The sequence below is a fragment of the Gossypium hirsutum genome, chromosome A05, assembly GCF_007990345.1.
Source record: "Gossypium hirsutum isolate 1008001.06 chromosome A05, Gossypium_hirsutum_v2.1, whole genome shotgun sequence".
Classification (NCBI taxonomy): domain Eukaryota; kingdom Viridiplantae; phylum Streptophyta; class Magnoliopsida; order Malvales; family Malvaceae; genus Gossypium; species Gossypium hirsutum.
The window spans coordinates 87,933,848-87,948,106 of NC_053428.1; the positions used below are offsets into that span (position 1 = coordinate 87,933,848).

Sequence of the window (14,259 nt, forward strand, 5' to 3'; positions counted from 1 at the left end):
TTTCACTGTTGTTAATACGACAGTCACATAATTGCAGAGACATAAACCAAATATATAAATGCCATAAAATGTACGTAACACCCATTTTCAATGCATCAGAATTTATATCACATATAATTATAATAACATTAATATTAGGCAAGTTTGGTGATCTTTTGACTTCTTTTGATGCTTAAATATATATTATTTTTATTCTTTTGTTCAACCACACACGATTTCTACTTTTGTTGAACCATTTCCACATCAAAAACTTCAATGATTTCTACCAATTTGATGCTTATGGTCAGGGTTAGTTTATATAGTATAATTGAAAGTGATTGATGCCTATGGATTCAATATTTACAATTTCTATAATTACTTTAAAACTAGAATTTATTTATTGTATATCTTAAATTTCAAGAATTAAATAATATTATCCACTTAGAACCAATAAAATATTCAAATTTAATTTAAAAAATTAAATTAAAAGTGAGTCCATATATCCAAATTCCAATTTCTTATCCCCTAGTAAGTAGATTCAAATACTAAACTTGGATTTCAAATAATGTATCTTTAATGAGTTAATATTAATATTTGTTTTTAATTAGATACGAATAGTAATTTAGAATATCCAAATCCATATATTCTTTGAATCTATACTATTATTTAAAAGGTTAATTGAGTTAATTTCACCCATCAACAGTATTGCGAATTATTTAAAAAAATATAAAAATACATTCTTCTTTATAAAATAACAAAAGTTGCTATGAAAGTATTTTTGTTATTTTATGTTCTATACAAAATCTAGAAAAATGCACATAATGGATTTCATCCTGAGGCAACAATTTTCAAATCTTAATTTTTAAGGCTTCAACCAAGGACTCGTTTGTTTTCCTATTATCATTTTTTTTATAAATATAATTGTTATATGTAAAAAAATTACCCACATCGCAAAATGTATCATAATATAATAAAAATAATACATATCTAAATAATTATAATCAAAATCAAATTATTACAATAATAACAACTTAAATGTAACTATACCTTGCTACTAAACCAATTAATTCTTGGATATATTGAACTTGAATGTAACTATTCAATGGTTGAAGATTTGGTAGAGTCGTATAAAACAAATGGAATTTGAAGATTGATTAAGTATATTTTATTTTTAATAATTTAAGATTTTATATATTAAATAATACAAAACATAATACAATAAAAATAATAATATGAACACAACATAAATATTGTCAAACTTTATATAATATAAAAGAAAGTATCGGGTAAAAGCTTGAATACTACTTTTTACTTTTCTCTTCTAAATTGTCATCTGCTAATTAGCTTCCTTAACTCCGGATCACCACCGACTACTCAACTTCCCTGACGAGATATCTCTCATAGAACCATTCGTTGGTAGCAAGAACATTCCTTACATTATACCATCCGTTGTTATGGCCAAGCTACTCACTTTTCAGTGTGAACACTCTCTCAGGGGTCACTAAGACCCACCTGAACATAACAATCCCGTATGACCTCAAATGAGTAACAAAATGGGCTCTACCACATACGTTCCCCACGCATTCGATGATAACAACTCATTGATAACAACTTGCCACATCACAACTAACAGACAAAAGGATTCCCCCTATAAATACCCAACATAACGATGAGAAAAGGACATTCTTCCTCATTTGCAACCTTAGCACTTGCTTTTTGCATTTAGTCTCCTTTACCTTCACAACTATCATTCTCCTCATAATCTTTTTTAGCTTTTTGCCTGTTTAGATGAATCAACTTCCTCTACGCCATCATCTTCTCCTCCTTTGTTGATATCCCTCACTAACATTAACGTATTAAAATTTATATAAATATATAATACTTATAAGCTGTAAAGTTATATAATTTAACCTAAAATTTTTATTTGAAATGATGATTTAACGTGCCACATCAGCTTACCGTTACACTGTTAACGGCAACTAATGGCTCAGTAGCTAAAATATTACAACGAATTAATGTAAGTGACTAAAACCTGAGGTAAATAAAAGTTACTATTTTAGCAGTTTACTTTTTTTTATTTTATGTTAGTTTTTTTAATTATTTTAATATATATGCTTTCTAGAATATGTATCTTTATATTAATATCATTGTAAAATTTAAAGAAAAACTCCTAGCATGATATAAGAGTTAGTAGTTGATATATTGTTAGAAAAAAAATTAATTTCACAAAAAATATTCAAATTTATATTGCCGCATATTTCATTTTTTAATATTTAACACTTTATTTTTTTATTATATCCAAAAAAAAAAGTTAATGTCACTCTTTAAACTTAATTTGTGGAGTTTAAAATTTTTCATGTAATATGTGAAATAAAATTGTTTATAATATAATATATTTATCTTAGCAATCTTGATATTAAAATATTTATACAGAAAGTGAGGTTTGCTTGTGATTCAAGGGAAAATAAGCAAAAACCACTTTCAGCAGAAAATTATAATTAATTTCCATTTTAAGAAGTCTCATTTTAAATAAACTAATTAATTGCGTGTAAAAATTGAGAAGACAAGAAGATCAAAGGTGAGGTGGATGAATATTCAAGATCTGCGCTAGATGGTTTGACCAAATTATGTTTTGACTTTTCATTGATGGCACTAATGGAAGGGCGTGGGAATTAATCTTGACCGTCCAAAGGATTGAAAAATCCCACCGTCGGATTTATATTTTTTTGGACCGCGTGATTTCATTTCACTCTTTGCCTTTTGTTTATTGGATTACCAATAAAGTAAAGTTCCTTGGATCAGACGATAGGGATCCGCTCTCCCGCCCTATCGGACGCCTCGTATTAAGGCTACTTGTTGGCTTTGTTGACCTCCATTTCAATTTCTTTATCAACTTTTCCTTTTTATTTTATAACCCTTATTTTAAGGATCCCTTCTATAATTATCCATATAGTTTTATAGTAGAATTAGATATAAAAATTAAAATACAATTTTACATGTCAATCCAAATATTTTCTCTAATTAAAAATAAAATGATTATTGTAAATTAATTTAAAAAAATAAAAAGAAATTTAAAATATTGACATGTGTCCTTATAATATATGAACTTATGGATTTTTTTTATCCACATAAGATAGTTAATTACCCCAATAGATTAAATAATTTAAATCAGTTTTTTAATAAGAATTTTATTTCTTTACTTAAATGGTATTTCAATATATTAAATTTTGTATATGGGTATGACTTTTAGTTAATTATTTAAACACCTTATTAATTCACTAATTTTAATTTGTAAAAGGAATATTCAATAATCGTTTAGGAGGAAGTCCTTGGCTTTCTCAAAGCTTGAGGCTCGGGTTCTTTTAAGCATAAAACTAGCATCTCAACCAAAACTAAGAGATAAATATAAGTTTTTGTTTGATAATTCATTAAAAGAATAAAATTAATTAAAAATTAGTATTTTAATTAATTGCTTTTGAGTAATTATTTGCGAAGTTTTATATGTTGGAAAATTTGGACATCACATATATAATAAGGATAATTACATGTTATTATTTACTATCATGATAGGTTAGCCCAAATTAAAAGTGATTTAATTTGGTTAAAATTTTATTGGGCTTTTAATTATTAAATAAAGTATGGGTCAAACATGTGTAGATACTCTTCTAATCAAATTCTAATTAATGATGGGCTAATTAGAATTTGATTAGAACTAATATGCTAAGGTTATAAATATTAGGGTTATGGTCCCCAAATTATATACAAGATATCTTTTCTAATATCCCATCATTAGGAAAGAGAGAGCAGATATTCTCTGAATTTCTTGTGTGCTAATTTGGAAGATCAAATCCCCAAGTCCCAGAAAGTTTCAAGGAATCCATGGATTCAGGTACGCTTCCGCATCTAGTTTTGTTCTTGATTTATTCTTAATGATTTGACATGATAGATCCTGGTTTATTAAGTTATATTGTAGATTTATTTTAATAAATTCTTACAATTGGCATCCGAACTTTATCATGTTAAATCATTGAGAATGAATTGATTATTTATTAATTTTGGATTGATTCGTTTTTCTTTTTTTAATTTTATGGATTTGATATTTTAATTATATATTATGTTACATGGTAATTTCATGGTAAGTTTTTCTATTTGATTATGAATACATGTATATGCATGAATTGTTTTGGTGTTTTTATCCATGCCAAAATTATGAATACATATGCTTGTTAATTATTTGGCTTTGAACCAGTACATTATTTCTGTTTGGTTTTGATATATGATTTTGGAACAAAAGAAAAAAAAAAGAAAAGAAAAGAAGGAAATAGTCAAAAAATTAAGGTTTTCGGTTTTTTTATTGCATTATTAAGACAAACTTATTTTGGGTTATTTCAGAGTCTATAAAGCAATAAAAAAAATTTAGTTTTGACATTTGACTATTGGGGAAATTTAAATTTGAATATTGGTATGTTTATATATATTTTAAAATAACTTAATTGAAGCAAAAAGTCACCAAAGTGATTTTTTTTTGTATAAATTATTTTGTTTTAAAATATAAAAGTTTGTGTGCATGTAACTTAAGTTATGTTAATATTGATTGGCGCAAGTGAAAGTTAATAATATTGCATGTGCAACTATGGTGATAAACATGTGACGGTTATTCGGTTATACATGTGAGTAATAAATTGGCCCAAAGGAAGATTTATTACTCGACATGCTCTTATTGTCAATGTTTGATTACTACACCAAGATATCACTTACAAATTAATATTTTGTCCAAAGATGAAATATTAATGGAGTGTCCGATATCTTAAAATGAGGTTTACCTTTATTCAAATTATTTTGGTTTAAATTTGAAGTCTTATGTGAAGTTGTTTATGGTTTATGATTTATTCAACTATTATTATATTTGCCAACATCATTGTTTGTTGTTTTGGGATATATATATTATCTTTTAATTTGATTGAAAGATGAAATTAGGGTAAATATTTTGAAACAAATAAATTCATATTTTGGCTTTTAATTAAGGATGTGTAATATTTTAAATAAATTAGTTGAAACAAAATGCCGCCAAAGTGACCTCTTTTGTGTAGATTAATTTATTTGAAATATTAAGATGATTATATGTTTTTGTGATTCATGCGTTTATTAATTTACCCAAAGGTAAGTTAATATTTGGCAGAATTACAACGACATCTGTGGTGATAAATGTGTGACAATTATAAGGTATTTTATGTGAGCAATAAGTTAGTCCAAAGGTTAATTCATTGTTTGACATAGTTTATTGTCAATGTTTGATTGCTACAACAAGAGTACCGCTTATTGTTAATTATATTGTCCAAAGACTTGATATTAATGTTGTGTTTGGTATCTTGAGATGGGATTAGCCATTATCCTGAATTTATTTTTTACTATGAATATTGATGTGAGCTTATTTTTATTTATTTTTTGTTCTATATTCAGCTAATTCATATTCTACTGCCACAATATCTGCTAATATAAATTCTATACCCATACTTAATGAGGCTAATTTCAATGAATGGAAAAGGCACTTAATGAGGCTAATTTCAATGAATGGAAAAGGCACTTACTTATAGTGCTTGGCTATATGAACATAGACCTTGCACTAAAGGAAGAACTACTCGTACCTCTCACTGCAGAAAGTACCCCCTATGTTAAAAGGGATTTTGAGAGGTGGAATCGTTCAAATTGCATGAGTCTGATGATCATGAAGCACAACATTTTAGAAGCCTTTAAGGGCATAGAATCTGAAAAGATTACTCAGGCCAAGGTTTCCTTGATGAAATTGAGAAATGTTTTGCTAAAAAAAATGATAAGGTTGAAATGACATCACTTATGACTTCTTTGATGTCTGTAAAGTTAAGGGTTAAGGAAATTCTAAGCAATCTAAGGGCTATGAATTTTATGATCGTACAATTAGGAATATTTTTGAGACGAGAGTTGTAACATTCTTTTAGGATGTTGAGTTTGGGGGGAGAAAAAAGGTTAGAAACATTGCTTTTGAGGAGGAATTGGATTCTAACTCAGTTCCTACTATTACTTTTGATGATGTTTAGACTCTCATACCTATCATTGATTAAGAAGTGAATCTAGAACCTCAATAAGACAATGTTAGACAACTCCCTATTCAAGATGAGGTAATTGTTCTAAAAGAACAAACTCAACAACCTCAAGAATGAATGTCATTAGAAAGGTCCACTAGAGAAAGGGTTAAAATGGCTTTAGTGGAGTATTTTGACTTTAAGCTACATCAGATGAATATTAAGTTAATGGTTTCTCAGTGGTAACATTGATCGTACATTTATATGGTGAAATTAGAAAACTTTGTGTCTGATGATACAAAAGTAATGATTTGCAAATTAAAGAACTTCATCTATGGGCTTAAGTAGACTTCTCGTCAATAATATTACAAAATTTACCAAATAATTATCTCATTCGGTTTAAAGATGAATTTTGTTGATAACCGTTTATACCATAAGTTTAGTGGGAGTAAAGTTTTATATTTGGTTTTATATGTTAATGGCATACTGCTTGTCAATAATAAGTATAGCCTCAATCAATGCCCTAAGAATGATATTAAGATTACAAAAATGCATTAGATTTTTTACATTTTAGCAGTGGAAAGTTTAATGTATGTTCAGGTTTGTATACATTGGAATCTTGTATACACTATTGGAATGTTAGGCAGATATTTTAAGCAACCCTGGTTTGGACCATTAGATAGCATCCAAGAGGGTTATAAGGTATTTTCAGAGAACAAAAGATTACATGCTCACATATTGCAGGTCTAATCAGTTAGAGATCATCAGGTATATAGACTCCGATTTTGATGGAATATGGATACAAGATTTTGTCACTAAGGTGCAAATTGTGAAAACAAATTGCAGTCTTTTATTCCAATAGCAACAGGAGCACATTAAAGTCAAAACACATAGACTTTAAGTTCCTGCTTGTTAAAGTAAAAGTTCAGAGTGGTTAAATGCTTATAAAGCATATTAGGACAAACTCTATAATTGCGGATCCGCTTACTAAAAAACTACACCTAAGGTTTTATAAGAACACATTGCTCATATGAGTGTAATGTCATTTAAAGGATATTTGGTTTTAGTGGGAGTTTGTATTTTTAAATGCTTTTATGTTATAGACACATTTTCAGTTATTTCAGTTTAAAGATAATAAGTTTATTTTCTGCAGAAATAAAGTTTATTTGGTTTATTCACACTCTGATTTTGGTAAGATTTGATCTCACTAAGGAGGACCAGTTGGAAATAGATATGTTTAGATCATATTGCATGTAATTTCCATGCTACACATCCATACTTGATCTATGTCATTTGGTTGTGTTAATATACGTGATCATGGATGGATTTAGTTACGATATTTGTAACGAAAGTCGCCTTGGTTCTATGTTAACATAATTAATGGACGAGATTGTACGGAATGCCTTTTGGATATGATAGTAAAATTTTGAGCTCATAAGGTTATATAATGACATGTAATTATAAAGTAATTAGTATATATATGTGGTCCAAGTGGGAGATTGTTGGAAAATTTGGACATCACATATATAATAAGGATAATTACATGTTATTATTTACTATCATGATAGGTTAGCCCAAATTAAAAATGATCTAATTTGGTTAAAATTTTATTGGGCTTTTAATTATTAAATAAAGTATGAGTCAAACATGTGTAGATACTCTTCTAATCAAATTCTAATTAATGATGGGCTAATTAGAATTTGGTTAGAACTAATATGCTAAGGTTATAAATATTAGGGTTATGGTTCCCAAATTATATACAAGATATCTTTTCTAATATCCCATCATTAGGAAAGAGAGAGCAGATATTCTCTGAATTTCTTGTGTGCTAATTTGGAAGATCAAATCCCCAAGTCCCAAAAAGTTTCAAGGAATCCATAGATTCAAGTACGCTTCCGCATATAGTTTTGTTCTTGATTTATTCTTAATGATTTGACATGACAGATCCTGGTTTATTAAGTTATATTGTAGATTTATTCTCTAAATTCTAACATTATAGAGGATTGAAAATTTGACATATGTTTTATTTATTTATTTTTATTTTTTTTAAAATTATAATTTATGAACACACCAATGTATTGAATGATTATCTTTATTTTTTCTAACAAATTTTACAATTTTTAATTAAAATCAAATGATGGAATTTCATAATTTAAAATTAAAATTGGGAAGGAATCCATCCATTTATATTTGTGTAAAACTAAAGTGGTTTTATATATTTTCGTAACTTCTTTTTATATGACCGGTATTTTTTGATAATCTAATCATCGAATTCATTAAGATATATGTATTTGTCATGCATATAAAATTTTGAATCGATCTGATGTCTTTATTATATCGATTTAAAATAAATTTTATATATTATATATTTAGTAGATTTAAATAAATATTTTTTAAAAATAATTTATATATGGAGACTGTTGGATTGTTGAAATAGTGTTTTAGTTTTACATTAAGTACTGGATCCCTCAATTGAAAATCATTTGTTGCTCCATGAGAAACATAATTTTCCTATAATAATAAAATGCTGTTCTTTCTTTTTTAAAATAAGAAGAATAAAATTGATATATTTTAAAAAGAAATGGTAGTTTGAACTTAAAAAAACAAATTCTAAACCTAACCTACATTTAATGTCTCATCAAAGACCAAACAACCAATGTTCGTTCAAGCAACAAAAACAACCTAACTGAAAAAGCTGCTCATCAACTATCAAGACAATATTTATTAACAACTTACTTTGAACCACATCTGCAATTTCAATTATTCAAAGTCCTATAAAGAATACATTTCATAAAAATATTCTACAATTTAGTGATCACTCAACATAATTTCTTGACAATTTGTATTAAAAATTTCTATATTTTCTTTTTCACTTATTCATCGAGAAAAAATGAATAATAACATTAACCTATGCTACCCGGATTCTTCTTTTTCTCTATCCAGCAGTGTACGACCCTTCATGTATATGAAAAACTTATAAAAGTTTGACCATATACTTGATATATTTCAAACTCACCAAAGTTCGAGCAACATGGATATCGATAAGATTTTTTAACTTGGCATCAGTTTGTTCTCCAAGAATGATCGGAAAAGAATAAAAGCTTGACGGGGACGGTGGAGGGGAACCTCATGACCGGCTCCAGTCACTGTTACCAACGTTAACCCTTTGTATGCTTGGCTCCACCCACCAACCTGGATCGGATCAACAAATAAGGATCAAATCTCTTTTCTTTTTCCCTCATCTTGCTTCTTTCTCAACCTTATTTTCCAACTTAACAGCAAAATTATGTAATGATTGTATCTAATAGTATCCAATTCCAATAATCCAGAAAAAAAAGTTTATGGTATGAAAAAAATATATATTAAATATGTAATGATTCTCAACAAGTATATTTTCAACCATATAATAATACTATAGGTACTCACCTTTCCATTGTCGTACCAAGGATACCAATTAATGATGGTAGGTAGCTTCAGTGCATCAATGGAGTACCGTGTTGCCGTCACTGGAACCACTGCATCAGTGTCTCCACTGCACAAACACTTCTATCAGAATGCATTATGACAATTTGTGGAGACAGAAAAACGAAAGATATATAGAAACTTAACCTGTATACCCAAATCCTAAGACCAGCAGCAATTAGTTCTTTGTATATAGGAAGCATAGAGAGAGGAGCATCCGTCCAGTAATTTCCAACGATGTCACTGTAAAACAAAGATTTACAGATTCAGATAAAGTATATATTCGATACAAATATTTTAAATATTCTTGATGTATTCAGAAAGTGATCATATCTGCAATCGACTATCTGAATATGTGTCAAATACAGATGCTTAAAAAAAATGAAATTCAGGATACCAGAAGGAAATTAACTAAGATTCATAAAATCAAATAGCATACCTGCATGTTTGCCATGGATAAGAAAGAGCAGTTACATTTGCATGAAGTGCCTTCTGGACTTCCAGACGATTAAAATACACTTTCGAATATCTCTCGGTGCATGGATCATAAGCTCTTGACATCCAGGGCTGCATTTTAAGAAACAATCCAACCCAAGCTCTATAAAGGGATTTCAAAAGAACAAAATTGGAGAAAAACTTCAATTCAAAACAGCCTGTTTGGGAAATGTGATCATATACGTAAATAGAGAAACTGACTCTTTACTTCTTTCCTGAGTGTTTGTGTTTATCATCTGCGTAAAAACAAACATATCTATATAGAGAAACTTGGAAATAATTGAACATACCTGTATCAGATACATACTCACATTTGATACTAACACTCGAATACCCACATCTGATACTACCACATGAGTTCAAATATTATTGTGCCATGACTGTACAAAGGTTAAATTTGAATACAAGACTCTTTTTTATCTTTGTTCAAATAATCTGAACTTTAACAGGAGAGTACTATGTGGTCCACAACTGTGGTTGCAGAATTTTTGTTAACTAAATGGTGCCTCCTGGACCCTCCACGGCTTTAAAGTTTAGAATTGAAATTCAACAAGTGCATCAAGTTTTACGAAATGAGCCCACAGATTTAATGCCAATTCCCACTAGAAAACTAGTCACATTGAGACACAAGACCGGATGTGAAGATTAAGTTTCAAATTTATCTGATTCTTTTTGTAAAACTATGCAGATTACTGATAAAACAATGGCGAAATGATACAAATATTCATATTTGAGATCAATGGAAAGGCCCCATTATAGTGTTCATAGGAAGAAAAAACAGAACAGATTGATTGAGAACTTACATAATGACCCCTCATGTTATGCCGTAATGTTGAAGTATCTTTGCAAGGTTGAGTGAAGATGCTATATGGATCGATGTTCCCTTGCTCAATTTGAGCAGCTCGAAGAGCATTCATGCATTCCAGAGATGGATGTGTAGAGGATCCCAAGTCACATGCAACTCGTAAACTTCGATAAGTTGAATCAGAAACCAAACCATGAGTCCACCAGTACTCGAATGTGCCAATGAAATCATGGTAGTCATCCGTTACAGCATTTCCAACCTATATATATAATGACAGAACAAAAACACAAGTCATTTGCACAGATTACAACAATTGAAGTTGCAATCACGTCTGGAAATGCATAGGAATCTAGTGTCGGACACAGATGCTTCAAGAAAAACAAAGAATCGGAGACATTCTCACCAAAAATCCCTTAAAATTGATAACAGGATTCTGAACCCCTTTGTTCCTTTCATAAACAAGTTGAGACAATTGAGGAACATAGTGACCTGAAATTATATTAGTCCTTTAGCTTAAACTTCAGGCTTTGTTCATCTATGAACCAAAGTAAAATATTGCAGTAAAAAAGAAAAACAGGTATTGAATAAAAAAATTACCTGCATAACTTTCACCAGCAATGTAGAAATCTCTATGCTTGTATTGTGGAAACCTTTCAAACCAGTTAACCAGAAAAACATATGCATCTTCAGCTGTAAATTCACAACACCAAGTCTCTTACAATCTAAACCATATGAACCAAGTCCCTCAAAAACTTAGGCAAAACTAACTACATCTATGTGACTCGGTCTGAATATGCATTAACATATAAATATAATTACCAGTTCTCTTGTCACCGGTAGTGTATAAATCTGATGTTGTGTTAGTGTATGAAAACCCAACACCAGCTGGAGATTCCAGGAACAGCACATTTGCCACTACATAACAATTCAAACAAGACAATCTTAAGTGAAATTCAGACAGAACCAAAAGGACAAAAGCAAAACATCATTTCATAATAAAAGGCTTACAGTTGTTCCAAGCATAACGATTCAAGTAAAGGGTCTTTCCATCAGGTCTAATTCTAAAAGGACCAATTTCTTCAGCTGCTCCATAAGCAATAGAGGAGCACCCAGGTCCTCCATTGAGCCATAAAACGAGTGGTCTTGACTCGGGTTTACGACTCACTGGTGACTCAATCAACCAGTAAAACAATGCCCTTCCAGCTTGTTGATTCAGTGTCACGTATCCTGAATATTGATTGAATCCAACATTCTTTGGCTGTCCGGGTAACTCAGTGATTTTATCCGAAGTTTGATCCCCAAAACAAGTGGAGAAAATCAGAAGAAGAAAGAAAAAACCAATGGATCTTGACTCACCCATGAATCAGCTAATCAATAAATCAGAAAAATGAGCAAAACCCAGAATCAGAAATCCAAAAACAGGTCTGGGTTTTCAAAGAAGGAAACTTTGGTAAATACTAGAACATGGGGCTTAGTAAAACTGTAAACCAATCAAGAAGTAATATTTCTGGATTTTCAAAGATGGAAACTTTTGGAAATCCTGGAAAAATGGGATTTCAGTAAAAATGTAGAACTTGAACTGAAAAAGAGAAGGATGACAGAATGAGAGTACAAAACAGACAAAAAAACAAAAACAAAACTCCAGTTAGGAACGACCTTAAGCCACAGAGTTGTTCTAAATGAGACGATTAAAGGCCGAATCACTCTAAATTCTAACATAAATAAGAAAAACAAAATACTCAATATTCAGATCCCAAAAGATCCCACTGAAATTCCCAAAGAATGCTACAATGTAGAGAGTGGTTGTGTTGACATCTATAACATTTAATTTTCACAATCTCCAATGATTGTGATTGGTTGTCATGAGGTGTAAGCATGCAATTTTCTTTATTATTGTGCTTTTATGTTCTTGTTTGTCTGTTTTATCAGATTCAAATAAATGCTTTGAATTTTCTTTTTTCTCTTTTCTTTTTTTTTTCCTTAAACAGGTAAAGCTGCACATGGGCTTGTTCCAAGTTTCGATATTGTGAACTTTGCAATTTTAAAAAAATAATAATAATAACAAATTTGCTTGCTGCTATTAAATTGAAATAAAGGAACAATTTATTAGGTTTAAAAATTTACAAATTGAATCCTGGGAAAAAAATTGCAGGGGAAGAAACTGATCATCATTGTGTTTTTTGCTTTTAAGAATCCAATAAGTACAGCATTTGTACTGAGGTTATAAGCAGCTTTAGAATATTCTAAAGTTCGCAAATGATGGAAATATATCAAGTTATTATTTAATTCAACTTTTTTTTAATTTCTTTTTCTTTCTTTTATAAAAGATACTCGGAAATCTAAAAAAAAAAAAAAAACTTGGAAATGGTTGTCAATGGTGGCACATGATATTTACACTTACAAGGTAGGAATCCATATTTTTCTCTTTCTACTTTTAAAATTATTTTTTGAAACATAATATTTATTTCATACACCCAGGTCTCTAAATAGGTTCCCTTTATAATAAAGAAATATGTTGTTTCATGTGAGTTAATATTATTATTGCAATGGAAACAACGACCCCTTTTTTTTCCCATTTAAAAATTAGAGGAAGAAGTAAATGTTGTGATATTTTTCATTCTTTAAATTCGATATATTTAAAAGTTTAATTCAAACAGATGAGAAAAGATTAAGGTTTTAGAGTTTTTGTCAAGTTTAAATTTAATCCAAATTTAATTTAATTTAAATCGCAGTATATATAACGTTGTAGACTTATTTTAATTTAGATAACAGTATTCTAATTATTATATGATTTTATTTGTAATGTTGATTATTGGAGATAGTATATAATCACACAGGTATCTCCTTAACAAAATAAATAGAGATAGTTTATAAAATTATGAAGTTTTTTTTTTTTGGAAGTAAAAGTAAATGAAGTTTTAAATTTGAAATACAGATAAACAATTATTAAAACTGGAACAAAATATCGTGCCAATGCGTGTTTGGTTATTTAATGCATTGGTTGTGTTGTAAATATTTAAGTGTACAACATAGAATTAGTCAAATTTTCATAATTAAAAACAATTGATTTACTTTTTTAACAATTACTATTGGACAAATAAGTCTTCAGTTGTGGATTAAATCCGTCTGGTTTCTATATATATTTTTTCAACATTACTATTTTCTTTAAAAGAGAAAACAGTATGGCATTGATAATAACAAATTGTTGGATTGAGATATTTATTTAGTAATGAGCAAAGCAAGTAAACTATGCACATGCATTTAGTGCTTGGAATTAAAGCTTTTGACCAAAAATATCAGTAAAATAAATAATAATAAAAAGGTAGAAAGCTTTTAAGGAAGATGGAGGAAAGTAGATTTAGGATTAATAAACGGGGTTGGCAAAAAATTCACTCCCAAACATACTAAAAAAACACCCTAATAAATAACACACATTTACTATAATTAATAATTAGTTAT

At 29.2% G+C, this 14,259-nt stretch overlaps 1 protein-coding gene across 1 annotated transcript; it reads right to left on the reverse strand.

Annotated features, from left to right (window-relative positions):
* Nucleotides 1-8,742: 8,742 nt before the first annotated feature.
* LOC107926106 (serine carboxypeptidase-like 27) lies at nt 8,743-12,665 on the reverse strand. Its single transcript, XM_016856909.2, has 9 exons — nt 11,809-12,665; nt 11,620-11,715; nt 11,398-11,490; nt 11,204-11,289; nt 10,799-11,059; nt 9,940-10,067; nt 9,648-9,743; nt 9,465-9,570; nt 8,743-9,230 (listed from the first exon to the last, which is right to left on the reverse strand). Exons 1-9 carry the CDS (start codon nt 12,158-12,160, stop codon nt 9,090-9,092), a joined length of 1,359 nt encoding a protein of 452 aa, XP_016712398.1. The 5' UTR covers nt 12,161-12,665; the 3' UTR covers nt 8,743-9,089.
* Between the last annotated feature and the right edge of the window lie 1,594 nt (nt 12,666-14,259).